Source organism: Tachypleus tridentatus, chromosome 13 (genome assembly GCF_004210375.1).
Source record: "Tachypleus tridentatus isolate NWPU-2018 chromosome 13, ASM421037v1, whole genome shotgun sequence".
In the NCBI taxonomy this organism is placed as follows: domain Eukaryota; kingdom Metazoa; phylum Arthropoda; class Merostomata; order Xiphosura; family Limulidae; genus Tachypleus; species Tachypleus tridentatus.
In genome coordinates this window covers 233,357,256-233,379,972 of record NC_134837.1, presented here as the reverse complement: position 1 = coordinate 233,379,972, position 22,717 = coordinate 233,357,256, and the positions used below count along the sequence as shown (strand labels likewise).

At 30.3% G+C, this 22,717-nt stretch overlaps 1 protein-coding gene across 4 annotated transcripts in view; it reads right to left on the bottom strand.

The window, feature by feature from the left end:
• The window catches only part of LOC143239341 (WD and tetratricopeptide repeats protein 1-like), a 78,783-nt gene that overhangs the window by 33,115 nt on the left and 22,951 nt on the right, over nt 1–22,717 (bottom strand). For all 4 annotated transcript variants that reach the window (XR_013021130.1, XR_013021131.1, XM_076480328.1 and 1 more), the window contains exons 6-10: nt 15,388–15,575; nt 13,223–13,424; nt 9,063–9,177; nt 8,040–8,243; nt 5,441–5,582 (exon numbers count right to left, since the gene is read on the bottom strand). Coding sequence is in view for 2 of the 4 variants with exons in the window: in XM_076480328.1 (XP_076336443.1) it covers nt 5,441–5,582; nt 8,040–8,243; nt 9,063–9,177; nt 13,223–13,424; nt 15,388–15,575 (851 nt within the window). In the remaining 2 variants the exon portion in view is untranslated. The remainder of the gene's footprint in view (nt 1–5,440; nt 5,583–8,039; nt 8,244–9,062; nt 9,178–13,222; nt 13,425–15,387; nt 15,576–22,717) is intronic.

The window sequence follows — 22,717 nt, the reverse complement described above, 5'->3', positions numbered from 1 at the left end:
CTGATTGTACAATGTACAAAGCATTGAGTATCTATATGTTACAGTCATCTGATGTTTGCCTGTTATTGGCTGGTAATATTTATTTAACCCTCTACCTCAGTTTATTAAATGAATACCATATATTTTTAAGAAAGGTAACTGCAAGAAGTAATGGTAACATTGTTTACACTAGAATTATGATGTTTTTTAGCTTGTGTAACATACAAAAGAACAAGTCAACTTTTCAATACCCCTACAATCTTCACAATACCTTATTTAATATTCTATAAAAGGTTTTGGTGCAAAATACCAAGTTAATTTTGTTGACTGGCAAGAGAAGAAGAATAATAAGAATGAAGCTTACAATTGAACCACTTTAAGTGGATTTTCTTGTCCTTCCAAGTCCAGAATACATGCTTTTTTTACATTTTTATAAGTGTACAGACTTAACAGTCAATAGTAAAGGTTTTAAAGTGTTGTTTGAACTGAATCTTTGCTGTTTAAGGTGCTTTTTGTTAATACATTCCTATCAAAGTTTTGTGCAATTCCTTGCAATCCCTGTAAAAAATCACCATCATAGTTTGTGATATATGAAAACTCGACATTTTTAGTGCATAAGTAATTTATGCCATCAGAACTTCAGTCTGACTTCTTTTTTATAACAATGATCACATAAACACTTAAGCATGAGTGACCAAATTACATATATTAATCTGAATTCTGCCAAATCTCTTATCACGTAATAAGCTACATGAAAACTCACCAACACTAGTGATATATATCAGTAGGAAACCTGTTCTACCTTTTACAATGTAGAAAACCATGTAAAACCACGGTAGCACTAGAAAACAAGTAATCCAACTCAAAAAAATACCAAACAAAAAAAAAACTTCAGTCCTATCTCTTTTCATGTAACTGTAGTATTCAGAAGAAAAACAATAATCAAAAGGTAAACTATAGGACTGCAACACTGTGAGAATCACAGGAATTGGTTGTTACAAATAAAACAAAGATGAACACTAAGACATCAAAAATAAACCTAATAATAAGTTGACAAAGCAATTTTGATTAATTGCACAATGAACTAATCTTTGTTGGTCACACAACAAAATATATATATATTATGACTCACATTAACTCATGATAGCTGTAGAGGTCTATTTGCCTGCTGGCCAGCTCTAATGTTACTTTGGTACTCTTTAACTGTTGGAGGGTAAAACAAGTTTAAATGGCAATAAAAACTGAAATGTATATGTTTTAATACTACATTTTAGGCCTGACCAATGTCCTAATGTGGTACCACACAATCCTAGATTACCCCTGTTAGTAAGTTTTTCATAACACTCTGTATGAACACCTTTAACACCCCTCAAAATAGGTATAATCCACACCAAATAGAGTTCACATAAACTTAGCCAAAAAAATACAGCCTCTCTTTAATGACCACTATAGCCATCAGTCTAACAAAAAGGTTTTGAACACATTTTACTGACATATACTTGAATAAAGATATATCCCACTCTAGTTATGGAGCAGTAAAAATTGATAATTTTCAGATACCATAAAAGTCTGGTATTCCTCCAAAAATTTAGTGAACCCTTTTTCCTACACAAAGAATTTAAGTGATTTACCTCAACCTAAATGGATCTTCTAAAACCAAAAGTATATAGACCTTAAGAGAAAAAAATAAAGAGAAACTTGGGTTACCTCACAATAATAAACTAATGAGTTGTAAGCCACTTTTTAATTAATATTGGGGTGCTCATTTCACCCCTCCTCAAATCTCCCCTCCTACACTCAGTAACACAAGTAGCCAAATGATTCACATCAGTAAGAGTTTAGCTACGGGCTCAGATCAACATTTTATATTCAGAAAACTGTAAAAAAAACTCATCAGCACTATATGTAAGATAATTTAGGTCAAACAGAATTTAATCTTACCTATTACAACCTAAATAAGGACATAAAACACAGTAACTTGCATTCATAAAAAAAATTCAGTTAATTCCAATCATAAACCTACTTTATGAGGGCTACATACTGATTTGTTTTTCTATAGCATTTAGAGTTAACCTGGTGAAAGTTCCTGTGAATTCTGTTCACAAAAAAACAAATTGTTACCCCTGGTTACACAAAGAAATAAACTGAATAGACAATTCTCTGAAAACATAATGAGTTAAATACCACCTCATTGACTGGAAAATCAGTGAAATGTTGAACAACCTATCCATTCCAAAGACTTTAAGAGTGATGTGTCTATTAACAAACCACTAGCACTACTACCACTATGTGTAGGACAGCAGTCACAATACAGTAGTAAAAAAAGAAACTTAATCTAACTGTCCTCCCATAAAGTCTTATATTATGATATGAATATTAAGAAACTGCTACTGCTTATGTTACTATTTATAGGGACAAAAATCACAATATAGTAAACAGAGGATAATTTCAGTCATAGTCTGAATCTATCTGTAAATATAAAGTAAATATGTACTATCTAAATCAGTTATGATTTACATTGTTACTTTTATTGTTCAAAGGAATATATAAGCACCATTGTTAAGCAGTTATCTACTCATAACAAAATATAATTTTTTTTAAACTACAGCTTCCAATACAGTACTTACTTCCTCTCACATAAATAGCTAGAATCCCCTGCTGAACAGATGAAGGGATGGATGTGAGAAAAAAAAAGAAGCATCCTTTGAAAGCATCCTCAAAAATTCCTCAAAAAAAGAACTTCAAGATCATACATGAGAAGCTATACAACTTATGAATCAGATATACTCTTTGTTCATTGTGGAAAAATATCACATATATGGCAGGAATATGAAGAAGCACACCCAAATAGGAGAGAACTATGGCAAGGTAATGATCCAAACTATACATTATTTATTAAACTCATATCCTGAAAACAATAAAGTGAGTAAAATTAAAGGATGTGCACCTAGGTGCAGAATGGTTTGGGCATAATGAAACATACTTGGCAAGTCAACTACATCCGAAACCCTTGATGTTGGAAACTGACATCCACATGGGATATAGGAAAGAGAATCATACCACTGGCAAGTTGACTACAATCTAAAACCTAAGCAAAGGAGCACTAAGATCCAAGTGTGGGTAGGAAAGAGGATCATACTGTCTCACTTCAAATTCATGAGACTGGAAAGAATCTTGTACCCCCAACCTGTGAATGGGTACATAATAACAATCTAAGAAATTGAATGATCAATCTGATATCCCAATATCTAGCACATAAAGATGTGTGTAGAATGTAAACTATCTCACTCAAAGATGCAATGACTGCAAGTGCAGTAACATTCTTGAAATAATAAGCATTGAGGGGTAGTGGAAAGGAAAGAAGCATCATTATCTGCAATTTCCTCCACTGTGACTCACCACATGAACTGAGTAAAAACAAAAAACAATAGACTAAGCTTCATTTCTATCTCATGCTATAGATCTATACACTGGTAAAGGTTTCTTTAGGCTATATATGGCTGAATAGGGCAAAATCTGCTTTATTATAAGCATGCCATTCAACTTCAAACTGACACTTGGCAACTGGACAAAGCTGACCCAATGCTTAGAAATATTAGAACATCAAACCCCCATCAAGAAATTCTTGGAAGTTTTTCAAATGATACTGAAAGACAGGAAGAACTTTAATTTGACTTTCTATACTAACAATCTATATTATTTTTCTCACAGCACCATGTATAATAGCTTGTAAAGTTTAGACTTGTAACTACAAGCAAATCACGAGACAACAAAAACTGCAGTTTTAGATATTTCCTTTTAAAATAAAGGATAAAACTTAGATAATACAAAACCTTTAAGTTATAATGTACTTAGTAATAGCAAATTCATTAAAATACATTCGTAATAACGTGCTTTTAATTAAATTTTGAATGTAACAGAGTAATTTGCACAGGAGTTTAAAAATGGGGGCACTGCTATAGGGTTAAGCCATAATCAAACAAAATATTTAACCTAATTACTGATTAACCCAGAATTAGAATTACAATAAAACTAAAAATAATAAACACTTGTGAAACCTAACTGAATACTACAGAATAACAGATATCACTAAATCCTAAAGTGAAAGTTTAAATTAACAACAAGTATGTAAAATATTGGGAAAAGTTTATGTGGACCCCATAACAAGGATTTCACTTAAACCAAGTAATTAGGAAGAAGGATAAAAGATAATTAATAATAAAAATGAAATAGATGTGACTGTATAAATTAAGGAACTGTGAAGTAACAATAACGTGCATGAGACAATATATACAAAAGAAAAACAATAATTGATATACCAATTTAGATAAACTGCAGATAATGCTAAAATAGCAAAGACAATATTAAGCCTAAGAAAATGGTATAGGAGAAATGTTACACTAAACGTTACTATGAATATTAACCAATCTAATGAAACTTATGTTATGGAACCCAAATCACTACAGATAATAATATTAACAATAAATTTATTAAAAAATCATAACATTAGAATGTCTTATCTTCACAAAGTCAGCAGACAGTATCTCAAATGTGTGGTCCCCCAAACTCAAGGTGAGGCTCAACAAAAGCCATTTCATTAGACAAACAATCTCCCCAATGAAGCAAAGCCAAAAATCTTCCCCTAGAATACTACAACCTAAAGCCTGTGTAAATGTATTGACAGAACATATAACCACCAAAGTGGTAACAAAAAATTCAAAATGCAAAATGAATAACCAAACATATGTATTGGCAGAAACAAAGTTTTTGTAATGAAGTAATAGATTCCATTACCAGGTAGAAATACAAAATAATTTCACTTAGGAGTAACTCAACAGATTGCAAATATTACCACTGTATAATAAAGAATAAACTTATTGAGAGAAATTAACACAAATATACATAAAAAAATTAAAATAAAACAGAAGTGATAGTTTGGTAGAATTGAATAAAGGTAGTCACGTGTCAAGAGAGTGTGTCCCACTCTTATTGGAGGAAAAGTGTTACATGATAATTTGCATGCAAGTTTCATTTGAACTCATCCTTTCCTGGTGAATGACAGTTTCTAAGCATTTAGAATATACAAAAAAAATTCCATATAAGGGGCAGCACTGAACAAAATTACTTATGTGAGACGAGGTAACATACTGTATTGGAATACCTTATTTACCTGTTCTTATTTATTTCTTTGTTTATACAAATGTCACATGGTAGATGGAAATTTTTATCAGCTCCTCAACTGTTAAACACGTGTACTAATCTAGTTAAATAGTTAAAAGTAAAATATCAAAGACAGTACTATTGATTATTACTTTTCCAAAAGTAGTATACCCTATTTTTTTTTCTTTAAAATGTTTTGCTTGTTTTAAATTTGTTACGGCATAGACAGTTTAATGTAAACTGTTTCATTAAAACTACAGAAACTTACAAAGATCAATAAATCAATAGTAATTAACCTTACCTGTTGTCACGTAGCAAACTGCCTGAAAACTCAGTTGAACTACTGAGCAAGTGACCTGCATCAGGTATAACTCTGCTAGCTGTCAAACCATTGGTGGTGCCATTAAGATAAGTGCTGTATCCATTACTAGAGAAGCAAGTATCTAATAAAAATCAAAAAAAAATTCTAGGATCACTGATTCTAACCTCTTGCAAGATATTCTCAGCAAATATTTACAGCATATTGAACAAATAAAAAAACAAGCTTTTAATTTAAATACTTACAAGTTTTAACACAGCTTTAGTTTCCAATTCATTTTTAAATGTAAATTATTTGACAATTCAAAGAGCTAACAAATATATAGTGTCATCTCTTTTTGCTAATGTCAGTAGGTATTATTTGTTACTGTATTCACAAGAATAGAATGACAAACAGTATACATTGTTTTATATAATGTTTGTCTTCTTCCATCAATATCAACATGGGCTATCAGCAATGAAATCTATTACTGAAAACCTAAACAGAATATTCACAATAGTAGTAGTGAATTACATGCAACTTTAGAATATGATTGGCACTTATATGTCATCTACATTTAACTCTCTTATGATGAGCCATTTTGTGCACAACATGATGTACTTATAAACTGCATTGAAAATTTAATTACAGCATTCTATTAACATAGCATACAAATAATCTTGGCATTAAAACACAGTTAATAAAACAAATTTTAATACAGGTTTTAAGTTCTTAATTTTATAAGGAAAATTCTTTTTAATAATCCTCAATTTCCCTAGTATGAGAATTGTGATGTTTGTTCTCAAGGTCTTCCTTTTTCTCTAATTTATTTAACACCCCACCAAGAAGTATAGAATTCGATTAGATTACACATTACAATATTGTCATACCTCAGGCAAAGTATAATGTTTATAGCTTTCAACTTTATTCAGTTAAACAGCCACAAACTGGAAAATCAGCTCTTGTCACACTCTCTCTCACAAATTGCCAGTAGTTATCTGATATTTAATACTATATTATTTGAAACCTATAGAAAGCCAAAATTTTAATCTAATAAATTATGTATTTCACCTTCAGCTGAAACATTATTCCCAAGAGAAACACATAATTGAAATATGCTGAATTTTTAATGGCACTTATGACATGACTAGGAAACCAAAAAAATATGATAGTTATAGGACATGATTTGTTTTCTCAACATATTATTCTGTGTCCTATGATGCATTATTTAATTAAATAAAAAATTATTTAGTTCAGTAGTACAAATGGTTTGAAAAAGTAAAGTTTCACTGATAACTGACAGTAAAAAAAAAAAAAAAAAGAGAGATCTAGAAAAATACATTTCTTGGTTTTCATGTGCATTCTTTATTTTGCTATTACAAAATTAACCATATGTAAAGATTAGTAAGTTTCATGTTTAGATTATGTAAAATAGGGAATAATAAGAATAAAATTATTTCACAAGGTATATTTTGAACTTGCAAATAGAGTAGCATGAGCTTCATGTTTGTCAACTGATTTCAAATCTTATGATGGATATATTAAATTATACATGATGGAAAGGGCAATAATATAATAAATTTAAGAATAAACATACTTATACTGTTATGAGTTTAAAGATATTTAGAAAAAACAAATGTTTCATGTTACAATTTTAAGTCAAAGGGTAATTCAGATTTCTTTCTTTTTTTATGGTGTTTAGAATATTATTCAAACTGACCAACTTCATTTACAGTTAAGGTACAGAAAACAGCACACATAAAAAAAGTTTTATAATTATGTGGGAGATTTTCAAGATTATACAAATAAATGTTAAGTAAAAACTGAAAATACACAATACCATTTTTAGCACTTAGGCATTAAAATAGCCTTCACAACATCTTTGATATATTAAAAGTATCCAGAATCAAATGTTAAGTAATTTTAAAAACAACTGATACTGGTTTCAACTGTAAGTTTATAAATAAAGAAATAAAAAGTTTCATGCAGTTTTGTGTTGTTATGATTTAAAATTTCCAGACCTACTAACAATTTTTTGAAATTTTTATACAAGTAATCAGCTTCTCCTGGCATTTATTTGAAATTTAGTTCTTCCATGGTTGTGTACTACATTAAATTTTCTAAATCAGTAACTAAAATTCACTTTCCTGAAAAATGTGCTCCAAAAAATTAGTTTTATAAATTTGTTTGAACTAATTTTTTTACTAAATAAATAAAGAGAAAGAAATTTATTCCTAAAAATCAGCAAACAAAGTACTGATTTTCTGATTTCCTGGTATCTGAATTTTTACAACTGACCTAACTTTCCTGTTATCTTAAACATCTAATGTAATGGAAATTAAGTATTAACACTATGTAATGTTCATTACACAGCAAAATTATAAAAAACTTTGAAACAAGGCAATACATGTTTTAATGATATTTAATATATCTCTCAAATTTTGTTAATCTTCCTTTCCAGTATTTTAATTAATATTGTGTATCTATTTTAAACTGCCTTTTTAAACCAAAAGGTAAACAAAAATTTTTAAATGAAGTGTAACCAAATCTTTTGAGACAAAATATACCCCTATGAAATGTTAAAAAATGTATCTTTCAGTACCTTTACAAACTCCATAAGCTGGAATGGAAAAACCTTGTAGGTCAAATGTTTTAGGTTTTTGAGGCTTAACAACATTAAAAAGGTAGATTTGTTCTCCTCCAAGATTAGCTAAAAGTTCACTGCCATCAGGACTGAACGAAAGGAACGTTGATGCTAAGTTTCTGTACCGTTTTCTATAGTCTGTTTGTTTCAGTGGAAGGTGACCTACCAACCAGAATAAACAAATTTCATTTCAAGATAGCTCTGAAATTACTATTATGCACTGACAATAAAAATATCTAAGATTCGTGTATTTTTCAAAAATGTTGATAGCTAGTATTTTTTTTTTATACTCATATTTATTGCTTGTCTCTTGTTACATGAAAAGTTTGGTCAATAATGTTATTATTTAATGTTTTATTTCATCAAATTATATTTCTGTATGGCAAAAAAAGAAAACTTATTCTGAAAACTGTGTCTGAGAAAGTGTGTCAACAAAGATAACTCCTACATACCTTATTAGATCACAAAAAAAGTTTTCATCAGCATTGCTAATTTTTCTGAGTGCTGACACAGAATAAATTTTGTGTAAAATTTTTGATATGATGCTTTAAATTGTACTACTAATGCCCTAAAAGACTAGGTCAATATCTGAGTCAGAATGTCATCATACAATTTAAAGAACTATCTTCATAAAAGTTAATGTTAGGTGTTGAAAAAAAAACAAACTTGTGATCATAATTTTCTGTTAATTATTACAGTAAGTTAATTCTGATATAATGTAAAAACGTAAAATTCTGCACACTAGTTTAGATAAACTTTCCATGTTAAACAGCTTTTCTAGTAATGCCACACTAAATACATTAAGATTACTGAAAAAGTTTCATCTACTTACAATACATAAGTCAGAAAACAAAGAATAAGCATTGAAACAGATAACTTACAGTAATTATAATACTTTATGAATGTTATACCCTTTAATCTATGAATTATTAAGGTGGTTCCAAAAGCACTGCAAGTTCAGTATCTCCTAAAAACAAATACCTGCCACAAAATATGTAGCACAACCAGATGGAAGGTTGTCTTCTTCTGTTTCTGAATGGGCCGATATGTAATTATGCCTTTCCCATGGTGAGCGTGTTGAATGATCAGGTGGATACTAGAAAATAAATCAAGTTAGAATAATTACAATGTCATTCCTATGATAAGATATAAAATATCAAAAAGATAATACAACACAACAAGTTGTAAGGAAACATGTAATAACATAATAAATTTTTACAAAATTTAATATGAAAAACAAACCAGTAATGTTTACAGTTTCATTTGTTTGTTAAAGAAAAACTAAAACCATTAAAACCATTGTTAGACTAAAACCATTTTACTGCAAAGCTTTAAATTATTTCAAACTATTACAAAATTAAACATGTTAGTTAGTTTTGATTTGGATATCTGTATGAAGCCATACAAGGGCCATCCCCAGCTGTAAATTGATAGACAAAATTGTGATTTGAGCAGCATTTGCAATGCAACCATAACCTCAAAGCAACAAGCCACAAACCATGTACCCTCAGATTCACAGCACAGCATTCTAACCATTTAGCTATGCCTCATTTATAAAGCATTTGACATTTACTGCAGAAGTTAATTTATGCTAAAATAATGCATTTATTTTGTTGGACAAGTGTGTGGAGAAAGCCAACTAGCCCTTATTTGTCCACTACTCATATATAGATGCTCAGATGAGTGGAATTTTCAGGGCCTTCATTTACTATTGAAATGTATAACATGGCTACTTAAAGCCACTTATAGAAGGTATTCTTTTCACAGTTTTTGAATATGTGTATGAATAGGTTATTATTACTATTATGTTATTCTTGAGGGCATTTGATTTAGTATATATTATTGTGGTTATTTTACCATATAATTAAGTGATAATACATATTTTTTTAAATTGTATACATGATTCATGTTCACAATTTATGCAGTGTACATGTAATAATGCATTTACTTTTTGTATTTATTCATTTATTTATTTATTACATGTTTTAACTCTGTACATAATGTATACACGTTTGTCTTTTATATTCATGATGTATTTAATATCACATTGAATTATGTTAATATTTTCACTTTTAATACCTAAGATAAAAATAGGGATATCAGTTTACAATGTAAAAATATTAATAATGACAACAGCTCAATTCCTCTTTTAACAGTGAATACAGCTACATTTGTAACAACAGATATTGATTTCTTGGCTTATGTTTTCTGTTCTAATTCATTATAAAGGATAATTAACATATACAAGTAGTTATTCCTTATCATCTCTTGAGTTTATATATATGTACATGAATTACAAAGTCATAACTGGCAAGACCTGAAATTCATGAGCAACCAAATATAATCAATTCATCACATATGCTGTTTTAATTATGCATCTTAAAGTCATGACTGTAGTAGGACCACCAGTTTAACAGTTATCACATATTATATATTTAAATGCTTTTAAGAAAAAGATCTAAAAGTTGAAGTTCTTTGTAGGTTTATTATAATAACTCCACTTTCACTTCTGGATTCTTAGTTTTCTTCCTCTGATGCTTTGGTTCCCACTTGAAAAACAAGAAGACTGAACTGCTAGTTTGTCAGTTATTTTAAATGACAGAAAAGTTAGTTCAAATAAAATATGTAAGTGAAATAAATTTCATTTGTAAGTGACTTAAATAAAATTGATAATGATTACAATTCACTTGCGTAATCTGATTCACAACATAAAATTCATTGTTCATGAAAACTGTTGATATATGTAATGTCTAAACAACTACTATAATTATTATATTCCAGAGAGCCTGATGATTCCAAGAATTAGATGAAAAGGTATGGCAGAGATAGTATAGTTGGCATATTACAGCATATTTTCTTTTGCTCTCATTCATGAGTTCTGAGAATGTTTATCTATTAAAAAGCTTAATGATAGTAAAGTTCACTCAATAAGTCAGTCCAGTAACATGCACATGTATACCTTGCAAAGAACCTGTTATATATCACATTTTGTGTAATACTTTCAAAACCCTACAGATGACCACATTTTCTACAAAAATGCAGCTAAACTTGCATTATCAGTACAAAAAATTAAACAAAGATAATGTTCACAATCAGTCACAATTCAATTGATAACATGAGTTCATTAACTCTTTCAAAACGAGGTTAGTCTACATGCACTCATTTAGTCTTTTTGACTTCACAGTTCTAACTTTCAATATTGTGCAAGTATCTTAACAAAATTTGGCAGTATTTCACTTACTATTATGAGTCTTTAACATACAAAAAGTAATATTTTTTGGCAAAGTATTTCCAATATAAAGATTTGTCCATAAATATATTGAGTATTTGTTTCTAATAGTCTATGGAAAATAATTTTCATGTTAAAATTAAAAATACTTTTCCTTATATCAATCTTCTTTTGTGTGATCTCTAATACCCCCTAAATACATTTAAAACAGTTTTTTTTTTCAGTAAACCTTGATTTATGTTATTTTCTATAATCTAACTCAAAATGGGATCAGTAAATCTAACCAACTTCATAATCCCCAAAATAAAATTGAAATCAATCTAAATTACCCTATTTGTCTTTCTATAATGACTTCACATTGTAATATAAAACCACATTCATTTATCCTAATTAGCTCTAAGTTTGTGACAGTATACATTTACTTATAATTAAATTATATTACTTTATTACTTTTTGAAATGTGACTAACTACTTATAAGTTGTAAATCACTCGGGGAATGTGCAGCTCATGTGATGCTATCAAATTACGTTACGAGTTACTACAACTAGTACAAGTAGCTTGTATACATGCCTCATGAAGCATTTTTATTTTATTATTACTATTATTTATCTTACTTAATCTAATGTTAACTAACCTAAACATATCCTTGTTTTCACTTTAGTTGCTTTTATAATTACACATAAAGAACAAACATGAAAAAGAAAAATGTAATATACTTATCAAATCTTCTTTTTTCTTGCTATAAGCTGTTGAAGAGATTTAACCTGAATATCTTATACTAATCACAGTATTGCAATTAATAATATTTATTTAATTAAATAATGCTCCAAACAATATAGAATAATAACATACCAAAAGTAAACAAATTCTCTTATCTTTCAAAAATATTCTGACTTTCCAGTTCTGCATTAACAGATGTTAACTTTCTCATGGGGATGCTATTTGTACTTTGAGTGAAACTCACATTTAACCATTCAGAACGTAATGTTATACAATACATCATTTGCTAGATGAAAACCTTGAGTTTCTATTGGTTGTAGGTAATATAGAATTAAATGTAAGAGTGAACTCTTAACAAAGTATGACAGAGAGGATGTGACAGGTGGGTGTGGCAAGAGGGATCTGACTTTCTATTCTATAGCTCTGTACCCAAACAAAGTTTAAGAGTACAATAAATATGGTCTATCTGAACAATAACAACTTTATAGAAAGTAATTTGCATATAAATTCATATTATTTCAGAAGGTGGTGAATGAAATAGGGATGATGACATGCTAAGAGAAAGTATGCCACACTATAGGAAATTCAGGATATTTTTAAACATTGCCTTGTAGAATAAAGAACTTTAAACTTATATACTATTAAAATATGAATTATTGATGCTTTTCTAATTGTTATAACATAAACAAAAAGTAATTTAATAAAACTTTTATTGTAAAACAATAATACTTTGTGTCATGAGCAGTAAAAAAATACCTATTCTGATTGAAATCTTATCAAAGTACCTGTAATAATATACACCACTTAATTTTTTAAACATTCATAAATACATAAACTGAAAAACTTGAGTATTTGCCACAATGCAGTGTACAGGTGATGAAAGACATTTTCAAAAACGTTTGAGTATTCCTAGGGATTTTTAAGACAAAAACGTTCAAAAACATAATTACTTTATAAAACATTTATGATATTTGTGAAGATATTTAATAACAAAAGCAATCTTTTCACAGTTTATAGCATTATGAATTGTATCTGTTGTATCAGTACAGAGGAATAAGCTATATAGTAGGGGAACAAAATGTGCATATAAAAATACCATAAAACCACTCAATATGTAACCAAGTTTTCTTCTGAGAGCACATCAGTTGTAGCTGGAAGTTACCAGTAAATAGCTACAAAAAAGTTTCATACATTAATTGTCGTCGGTGAAATCATTCGCCTATCATACAGCCGAACAAAGGGATCGTTTGCCCCAACAGCAAGAAGTTCTGGACGAAGAGGGTTGATTGCCAGACATTTTGCCTCTGCATTTCTACCTGCATGATTGAGCAGGTTAATTAACACACTATTACACACACTGGAGCACTGATGTGGTGTTCGAAGATCATACTGCCTGCAAAAGTAAAACTTTTTTATTTTATATAGTTCCTATTCTAATAAAGAAACTGAAACAGTGACTATCAATTTAAATTTATCAAAGGTTAATTTTGTAGTAATATAAGTAATACCCTATGAACAACATGTAAGTATCACATAAAAAACTTACCTTTAAAATATAAGTGACTAAACATCCTTCACCCCTTTTACTTTACTTAATAAAATGAATATTATTTTACAGTGAATCTAGCCTTCATTACATTACTTATTTTTTTTAAATGAATACAACCTTGCAGTAAGAACTTATGTTTTTGTTGCCAAGCCACTTACAAAAGAGGATATAATTTTGCATAAATCTTCTTTCATGTATTTGTAAAATAATTTCCCATTTTTTACAGTACAATTATCCAATGACAAGCATATTTCAAATCTTCTTCCCCCTATTCTTTGAGCTTTTATTCCACTTATATAAAAAAAAGACAAACTAAAATACACATATTTTAAAAGTAAATTATATTTTTGAAATCTCAGCCATCATCTTTCCCTCCACTTATTAACTTTTCCCCTACAAGATTGGTTGGTTTGACTGGTACTTGTAACAATTTTACATTCATTATAGTTTCCATACTATAACTTTTAATAGAGTACATATATCTTCACAAATTTTCAGACTTTTTGTACACATTACAAGAATTTTGTACACAAAAAATATATTTTTTAGAACTACTTCCACTAAAGATTTCTCCATGAACATAAACACACACACTTTTACATAATCTCTACAACATCCTAAATCGATTTAAACATTTTTTTCCAGTAAATATTTTTTATATTTTAGGTTCTTTTCTCTGCCCTATCTCTATACAAGGTTGATTAACTTAACTGATCTATAAAAACAAACAAAAAATTGAAATAAGTCTTAATTTTTTTTATTTCTGAAATGACATCAACTTTAACATGAATCTGCATTTATCATAAATAGTTTTAAATTCATAACAGTATACATTTATTTATTATTAAATTTCACTGTTTCATTGTTCTTTGGACTGTGTCTAACTACTATTTCCATCATCACAAGTTGAAATCACTCTACAAGCATGCAGTCCATATTACACTATTAAATTACATAGCTCACAAACTGCTCGCAAGTGTACGTTGTCAAAAATTTATATTGTTATTTATCTTACCTTCTCTATCCTTAACTAATCTAAAATGTTTCCTGTTTCCTACATTTTAGTTATTTTTAAAATAATAAGTATAGAATACATATGAAAAACAAGAAACAAAGTACTTATCTGAGGCTTTTTTTTCCTCTTTTGCTGCCAACTGTTGATGACACTTATACCAAATTTTTATACTTATAATACTATTGCTCTAAATCATTCTTATTTAATTAAATAATGCACCAACTTATACAAACTAACAATGTACAAAAAAGTGGAAAATGTCCCATAACTTTCACAAATTTTCTGGCTTACTGACTATGCAACAAGAGCTATTAAAATATAATCTAAGTTTACTGATGTTTCCCATTCAAATATAGCTTGAATCAAATGCAACTGATGACATTTATTTGTACAAAAAACAACACACATGTCACTTGATAGATAAAAGCCTTGGCTTTCTACTGGTTTTAAATAATATAGTACTGAGCAATAGAGAGAGGTATTAGCAATTTCTGAAAGAGAGGAAGTGGCAGGGAAGCATCAAAAGAAGGGTCTGATTACTCTGTAAACAAATAAGGTTAAAGAATATGTTTAGGATAAATAATTATATGTTACAACCTGCAGACATTCTATAAAAATAAAGGTTGGTTTGGCAAGTAATTCTGTTCAAAACTGGTAATGAAAAGTTTTATAGCATAATAAATCTCAACTAAAAATACATCCCTACAAACAATACAATAACTAATGCTTTCCCTACTAAGCATTAACTCATCTAATTCTCCATTTTCATTAACTTTTTATGAAATAACTCACATGATGAGTCCATCTTCAGCTGCACTCCAGAACATGAAAGGAACATTAGGAGCCACTGCTAATCTTTTAACACGCCCTGAGTGACAACTACAAACCATTGTGGTCTCCTTAGCATTAACATCATATGTATGAATCTTGTGGTCTCCTGCCCCACTGGCAATTGTACCATCATTAGAGTTAGGCAGGAACTATACATAATAAAGAGAGAAGGAATATCAGATACTGGAGTTTTATGTATAAAAAGAAGTAACCAAGCAACAAGGTTACCAACAACAAAAACAATAAGATTTGTAAGAATATATCTTTGACTGTCTTTACAGAACATATACACCCTTGTGCAAATAATTGAAACAAACAGTCATTTTACAATATTTTCAGCAAGGTGGTCGGTATAGGCTCGCTGGACCTGCTGATTTCTTTTAATAGTCATTTTTTCACACATGCAGCATCATTAGCTGTGTTTTGCAGTACGGTCAATCTATTTTTAGGATATATGACAAAATTTTGAAGAATATTACTTCATTCGAAATTGCGTTAGAAGGGCATGGAGACCAATCAAAAGACAACTTCTTACCAACTCAATGAATAAAAAAACAGCATCAATGGGGTCTGAAATACAAGAACTGGATGCAAGAACAATGGAGGAATGTGTTATTCAGTGACGAGACTCATTTCTTCGTACAGGGTCAAAGAAGTCTGCACCAACTTATAAGGTGAGAAACTTAGAGAATCTCACATCAATCAGTTTGTAAAACATCCCTTGAAGATGTTTTGGGGCTTTTTCAGCTACTATGACGTCGGAGGCTAACATATCATAGAAGGTATGATGCGAGGACCACAATACATCAAAGTTTTGCAGAGAAGAGTCGTTCCAAAATTGAAAAAGAGATTTCCAGATGTATCTGGCATTTTTCAGCAAGATCTGGCTCTGTGCCACACATCAAAACTTGTGAAGAATTTTATGACTTCAATGCAAATAAAGGTGCTGGACTGGCCTGGAAACTCTCCGGACTTAAATCCTATTGAAAACCTTTGGGCAATTTGTAAAGAAATACTTTGGGGAAAAGACTACTATGAAAGATAAGCTTATTGAGGCCATAATTGAGGTGTGGTACTGTGATCCAAAAATTAGTAAAGATTGCAGTCAACTCATGGACTCGATGCCAAAGCGGATTAATGATCTTTTGAAAAATAAAGGTGGTCATGTCACATATTAATTTGTGAGTAATTTTTGGATTCTAAGAAATAAAAGCAAAAAATTGAAAAAATTGTAATTTTCCATCTTGTTTCAATTAATTTGCATAATTTATATATAATCCATGCATTCACCAAGTCTAAGTCGATACAGATTTCATAACACTACCATGTAAAGCAACACAGCTCTTGCTACCAAAGTATTTGACATGGAAAAAAACAAACTACACTAAGTTTGTGTATTGCAATTGTAATGACATCTATCAAAGCTTTATAATAACAAAAATAAAGAAAATGACTATGAAAATTTATTGACCTCTGATTCAATGCTAGTTTAATGAAGAAGTAGACCTCAAGATTTTTATCTTGAAAACATTAGACAAAACAACTTACAAACAATAAAACTAGTATCTGTGTTATCTCAGACACTGACCCAAAGGTAACTGTTGCCTTTATAACACAGAATTCAGCATATAAAACACTCAACAAGCAAATAAGCAAAAACCAGCAAGTGTTCTGTGAGCATGACATTCAAAGAGCTAAACAATGAACTAAATATGATAACAACATAAACACTATAAGACTATGATTACTAACTCAGTTCATGACATAAGCTCTCCTTCTAATTAAAAAACAATATGATGAAGAACTTTATATAAGTAGTCATACTGAGGTCAGAATACAGATTAGCATAACCAAGATTCATAAACAATACGCATCACATGTCAAACTGGGCAATTAATGATATTTGTCATCCTTTGGTTAATCCAGTCTCATTTTCTGATTACATTTGATTGATCAATTAGTACAGCACACCTAGTAACATTATATGCATTCTTATATGAGAAAGAAAACAAGTGTATATAAACTTGAAGCATTGCATTATTCTATTTTCACACAATTGAATTAACCTTCATTTCATAGGACAGATGTCATCATTTGCTGATTTTGTTAAAAGATATTTTTTATTAAGGAAGGGCTAGATAAAAAAAATGCTTTGATTCCTATTACACACTGAAATAGGGTAGATAAGTAGACATTTTTATTACATTATTTTACATCCTCTAACATAGAATAAACAGGCAGATAATTTTTCTTTTCATGCACATCCAAACTTTATGATATAAATGCAATTGTATCTGATTGTACTAGATACTAAGCACTGTAAGAAAAGTTAACATTTTTCTGAACTGAAAATATATTTCAAATAAAAGTTACCACCACTGACAACATAGCTATTCATCACCATTGGCTTTGCATATCTAAGCATTGATTGTGCATGTTCCAATCTTTTACACCCCACTTAAATGCTCTTTTCAATATCTAACTTGCAAATTCCTCCACCCTTATCAATGTGCCCTCTATCCTGGTACTGTATATAAGCACCCCATCCTGATAAAGTAATCACTTTTCTGAGACATAAACCAACTTTCAATGGGAATCTAGGATGGGAGAGTGCTAGCAGATGTAAGTACTATTATTATTATTATATTTTAGGTAAATGTTAAACTTTCAAAACATACTTACCATCCACTGATACTATAGATAGAATCCCACTTTGAAAAGTCAAAGGGTTAGTATGAGTATGATTCATAAAGTGTCTACACAGAACAGTGTGGTACCAAGGTAAAAGTGTTACACAAGTGGGGCAATCACACTTCATCCAGAACAAGTGTGCTATTTACCCAGAATCTAGTTCCTGTATCAAGGGTGAATTAGTGCATGAGTAATCATCATTATAGGCCAGCCCCAACCAAATACCCAAGGTTCTACAACTTGGAGATTGGAATTAACAGGTATTGGTCCCTATATCTCATGTTGGTGGATAGGGCTATTGGATCATAATGTCATAATTATATATACACACTTTTGACTGAATCCCAACCTGTAGCCATAGAATGATGCATTTCACACCAAGTAAGCAACACCTAAGTAATCAAACTTTCTCATCCACCTGAATGATCACCACAAAAGTATGTAAAGTGGGTCCCTTAATACTCCCAGGTGGCCCAAACAAGTTATCAGATTACAATCAACAGATGGCAAAAGAACTGCAGAAATGAATGTTTTCCTTTACTTGATTGCCAAAGGCTTAAAAAGAAAGGACCTATCAGGCTATAGCAGGATTTAAGGGGAGAAAGAAAGTCGTACAAATATGTCAACAACTCTAACTGATGACATCAGCATGTCAGCAGCCATAAAAATATACCTCCACCAAAAGGCAGAAAAACCAAGGTGAGCAAACAGACAGAAGAAAATACAAGGTCAAACTATCCAATCATATAATAAAGCAGTAAATCTTCCAGTCTGAACAAGAAAAATTAGGAAGGAGAAGAAACTAATTTGTCCCACCTACCACTATCACTAGAGGAGTGGACTGAAAGGGAACAAAGAAATGATAAAAATCTTACAATACAAATGATTAATTGAAGAAAAGGAACAGGATCTAAACTGGACTCATGAGAAGTCAACTGAGTAAAAAAAAGTGTAAAAAAACAGGATCCAAATTCTTCCCAGGATCAACAAAAAAGGCATCTTCAGAAGCCCTATGAAAAAATACCCTAGGTTAAATGAATGCCTCCATCTCTCAGCAGATAAAAACACACACAGCCCCAACCAAAAATGACACCACCCCCTGACCATAGAGAGCTGTTAGATAAAAAAGGAGTAACAAAGATTCGATTAGCCACCTTGCTGACAATAGTAATATGAGAATTCACACCTACAATATCACATCTAATTTGTTTTAATTATAATTCTAATGAAATCCATAAGACATTACAAAAATTGCAATTCATGACAGGATGACATGTAACACTTCTTCAACAAAAACAATGACTAATGCTTTGTCGAGAAACAGTTATTACATTACCTAAGTCATTATTTTCAGTACCAGGATAAAGGGCACAATGATGGCAGTAGGGAAACTTACAAAATTAATTTTGCAAAGGGCACTTAAATGAGCTATAAAAGACTATAGCATGTAAGACCAATGCTTAGATAGGTAAAGCCAATGTGAAAAGAATAGTTACATTATCAGCAGATGGTATGTTTTGGAAAGTATTATTTACATATACGGTAAATACAGGGCACTAACAAAAAGTTGTGTAAAGAAGTCAAGGATATGCATCTTGGATCAACTATGACTCATGTGAAAGGTTTCTTTTGTCAAGGACAAAGCCTAGGTGTTTGGCTGCATCTCCTAGTTCCTACAGAATACAGATATGAAGTCATATGCAGAATACATTTTGATATTGTCCTGACATTATGAAACACAGTTACTACTGACCAAAAAAATGTTATTCACACTTTTATCACACAGAATGTTTTTTGAATGTATGAAACTCAGTACAAATCACACAGAATGCTTTTGACATGTTTCATGACACAGTTTGTTAAGTTAGCTTATCGAGTAATGTACAGCTACAGCAGATTTCAACTTCACATTTTTATATTTGAAAATTGTAGTGATAGACACAGCAGTAGTGTGCAATCCAAGTTGTACATAATTTCACTATAATTGTGTGGATTTTTTGAAGTCTCATTATGTGCCTTAGATTTTCCAGTGTCATCCATCATGACAGGTGAGATACATTGTGGTATCTGTCATCAACAGAAGTTTTATCTTCCACTACTTCTGAAGTTTTTTGAAGAAGGGTTCAAACATCCTAGGTCTACCAGTATTTAAACTAAAAAGATCACCAACAATCCCTGTGTGTTCCAACAAAATTATATGCAACTGTTCTTAAAGATCAGGATTGTCTGGCATTGTCACATCTCCTGTGTAGTATTTGAACACAAACTCCTTTACATCTGAAAATATTTAAGGAATACTGTTCATTTTTGTTTTAATTTCTCTTCTGTTTCCTTGTATTAAACTCTTTAAGTTGTGATGTAATTTGTTGCAAGATTCTTGCACTGTGTGTCAATATCATTGATTCATTTTGATTCATCAAAGAATACTGGGGTCAAAACTTTTGAACCAGCCATGGTTTTGTCAATGAAGGAATATTTGCTGTCAGTAGGTAATGGCAAGTTTTACAGCATTCTGTGTTCAAATGTAACATGAACATTTTACACTGGATGATCCAAAGTTTGGTTTTTGCTTTTTGAAAATGTTGTTTCAGGTGATTTTTGTGCAAAAGCATACATTCTGCAAGGTGATGAATTTCTTGTGCTCACCATTTTTCTAGAAGGGCTGCAGTTGATAACAGGCTTTTACAAAAGACTCCTGCATCTCTCTCCATGAGATTCTAGCTGTGATGCTGACATTGACTGCATGTTTTGTTTCTTTCTCTTGTGATCACTGTAGTGTATATTCTTTTCAAAAGCAATGGGAATTGACTGTATTTGTATTTTTTTTAGACCCTCTGATATGTATATAGATCTATAGATTTGTATGGTTTTATACTGTAAATCTATTTCAATATTGTAGAGGTATGTTAATATAAAAACTGAAATGAAAGTGAAGATCCAACTAACCTCCTACTCTTCATGGGCACAAACACTTTCTTGCCTGCTCTTCTTTGCTCTACTTCTTTGGGCATTTTAGCTTAGGCCTACAGTGAAATTCAATTGATGCCAAACACACCTACTAATTGTCTGTCCCAAAGTCCTTTAAAACTTCACCCTGATCAACATGAGTTGATGTCTGCTTATAATCATTCAAATCTAGTTAAGAATGGTATGACTCAAATATATATTTAACTGTTCCAATAAACTATGGAACTATCTTTTTTAGAGAAATGCAGGCATTTGTTAAAGATAACAACTAATATTATAGCTACCATGAAGAAATGTTTTGACACCAACTGAATGGGAACAAGCTGTAACTAGTTGAGAGCACTGACACACCACATCAACCAACAAATTAGAAACATGGCTTCTTATGACCTTCATTCTTGCACAATGCATTAGCGGACTGGTTCACAAATTTCATGAAAATAAAAAAACTGATCAGGTGGAAGAGGAATTTTATTGGGGGAAAGTATTGAAAATCTTTAGGGTTTAGTATTTTTACATAGGTTTGGTTGGGTACCATCCACAAGAAGAATAGTCTTTGTTTAATATATATTGTGACTGCAATTAGAAATAATTAGAGCCAGTAAAGATAATTTCTTTATGTACACTGAATAGGATAAAAATAATATTCAATATTTGACAGTCAAATACCATACTCATTGAAATTAACTATGTTTGTCTGATTCAATTATGACTTAATTTGGTGTGTGTTAAGAAAATACTAATTTACAACTGTTACTGACAAAAACAATGTAGTATATCAACTAAAAAGCACTGTAATTTTAAATAAAGAATCAAACATCAAGAAAAAACCTTCACTAAGCCTTAAGCAATCTTCAATCATGCAACTATTTGTACCTAATGATGACAAAATGTTCTCCAAATGTTGTATATTTGTTGGTGTATTAACTTCTAACAAAATTTTCTTTATTATCAGTTCAACCACCTCTTAGCTATACAAGCTTATTTTATCTTAAGTTATATGATGTCTTCTCAATAAATGAACATTTCTTTAGCTTTCAGACAGATATAATTTAACACACAAATACTTTCAAAATTCACCAATTAAAAGATCATTTACACAAGTTATAAAAACTTTTAAACTTATATAACTACTTCTTTATGATGGGAAATTCTAATTCTTGATCTATCCAATAATATTTAAACCTTTATAGCTGTTTACAAAACTGTGTTTCATTGGTATGTGATCAACTTGCTTGATCTGGTACCACAACAAGGTGGAAACTAAGGCCTGTACAAAAATAAAGGGAAACACTTGAGAATCAATAATACATTCTCAATAAGTGTTGGATTCTTGGCAAATTAAAGTTAATTCTCTGGGAAAGGCTGAAAAATTATAAAAAACAATAAAAACAAAGAAGTGCATTATTCACAGAGGAAAGCTTCACAGCTGTGCACAGTAATGAAAATAAGTACATTTTAAACATTTTTTGTCAATGAATTTCATTAAATAATGCTCAGAAAATGACAAAAGACCAATTCTAAAAAATTCTTGAGATAAAATTATTGAAACATAATGCTAATTAATATACCAAATTAATTTATAATTTCTCTCTTCAAAATATTGAGGGTAAAAACATTTTTCTAAACTTTT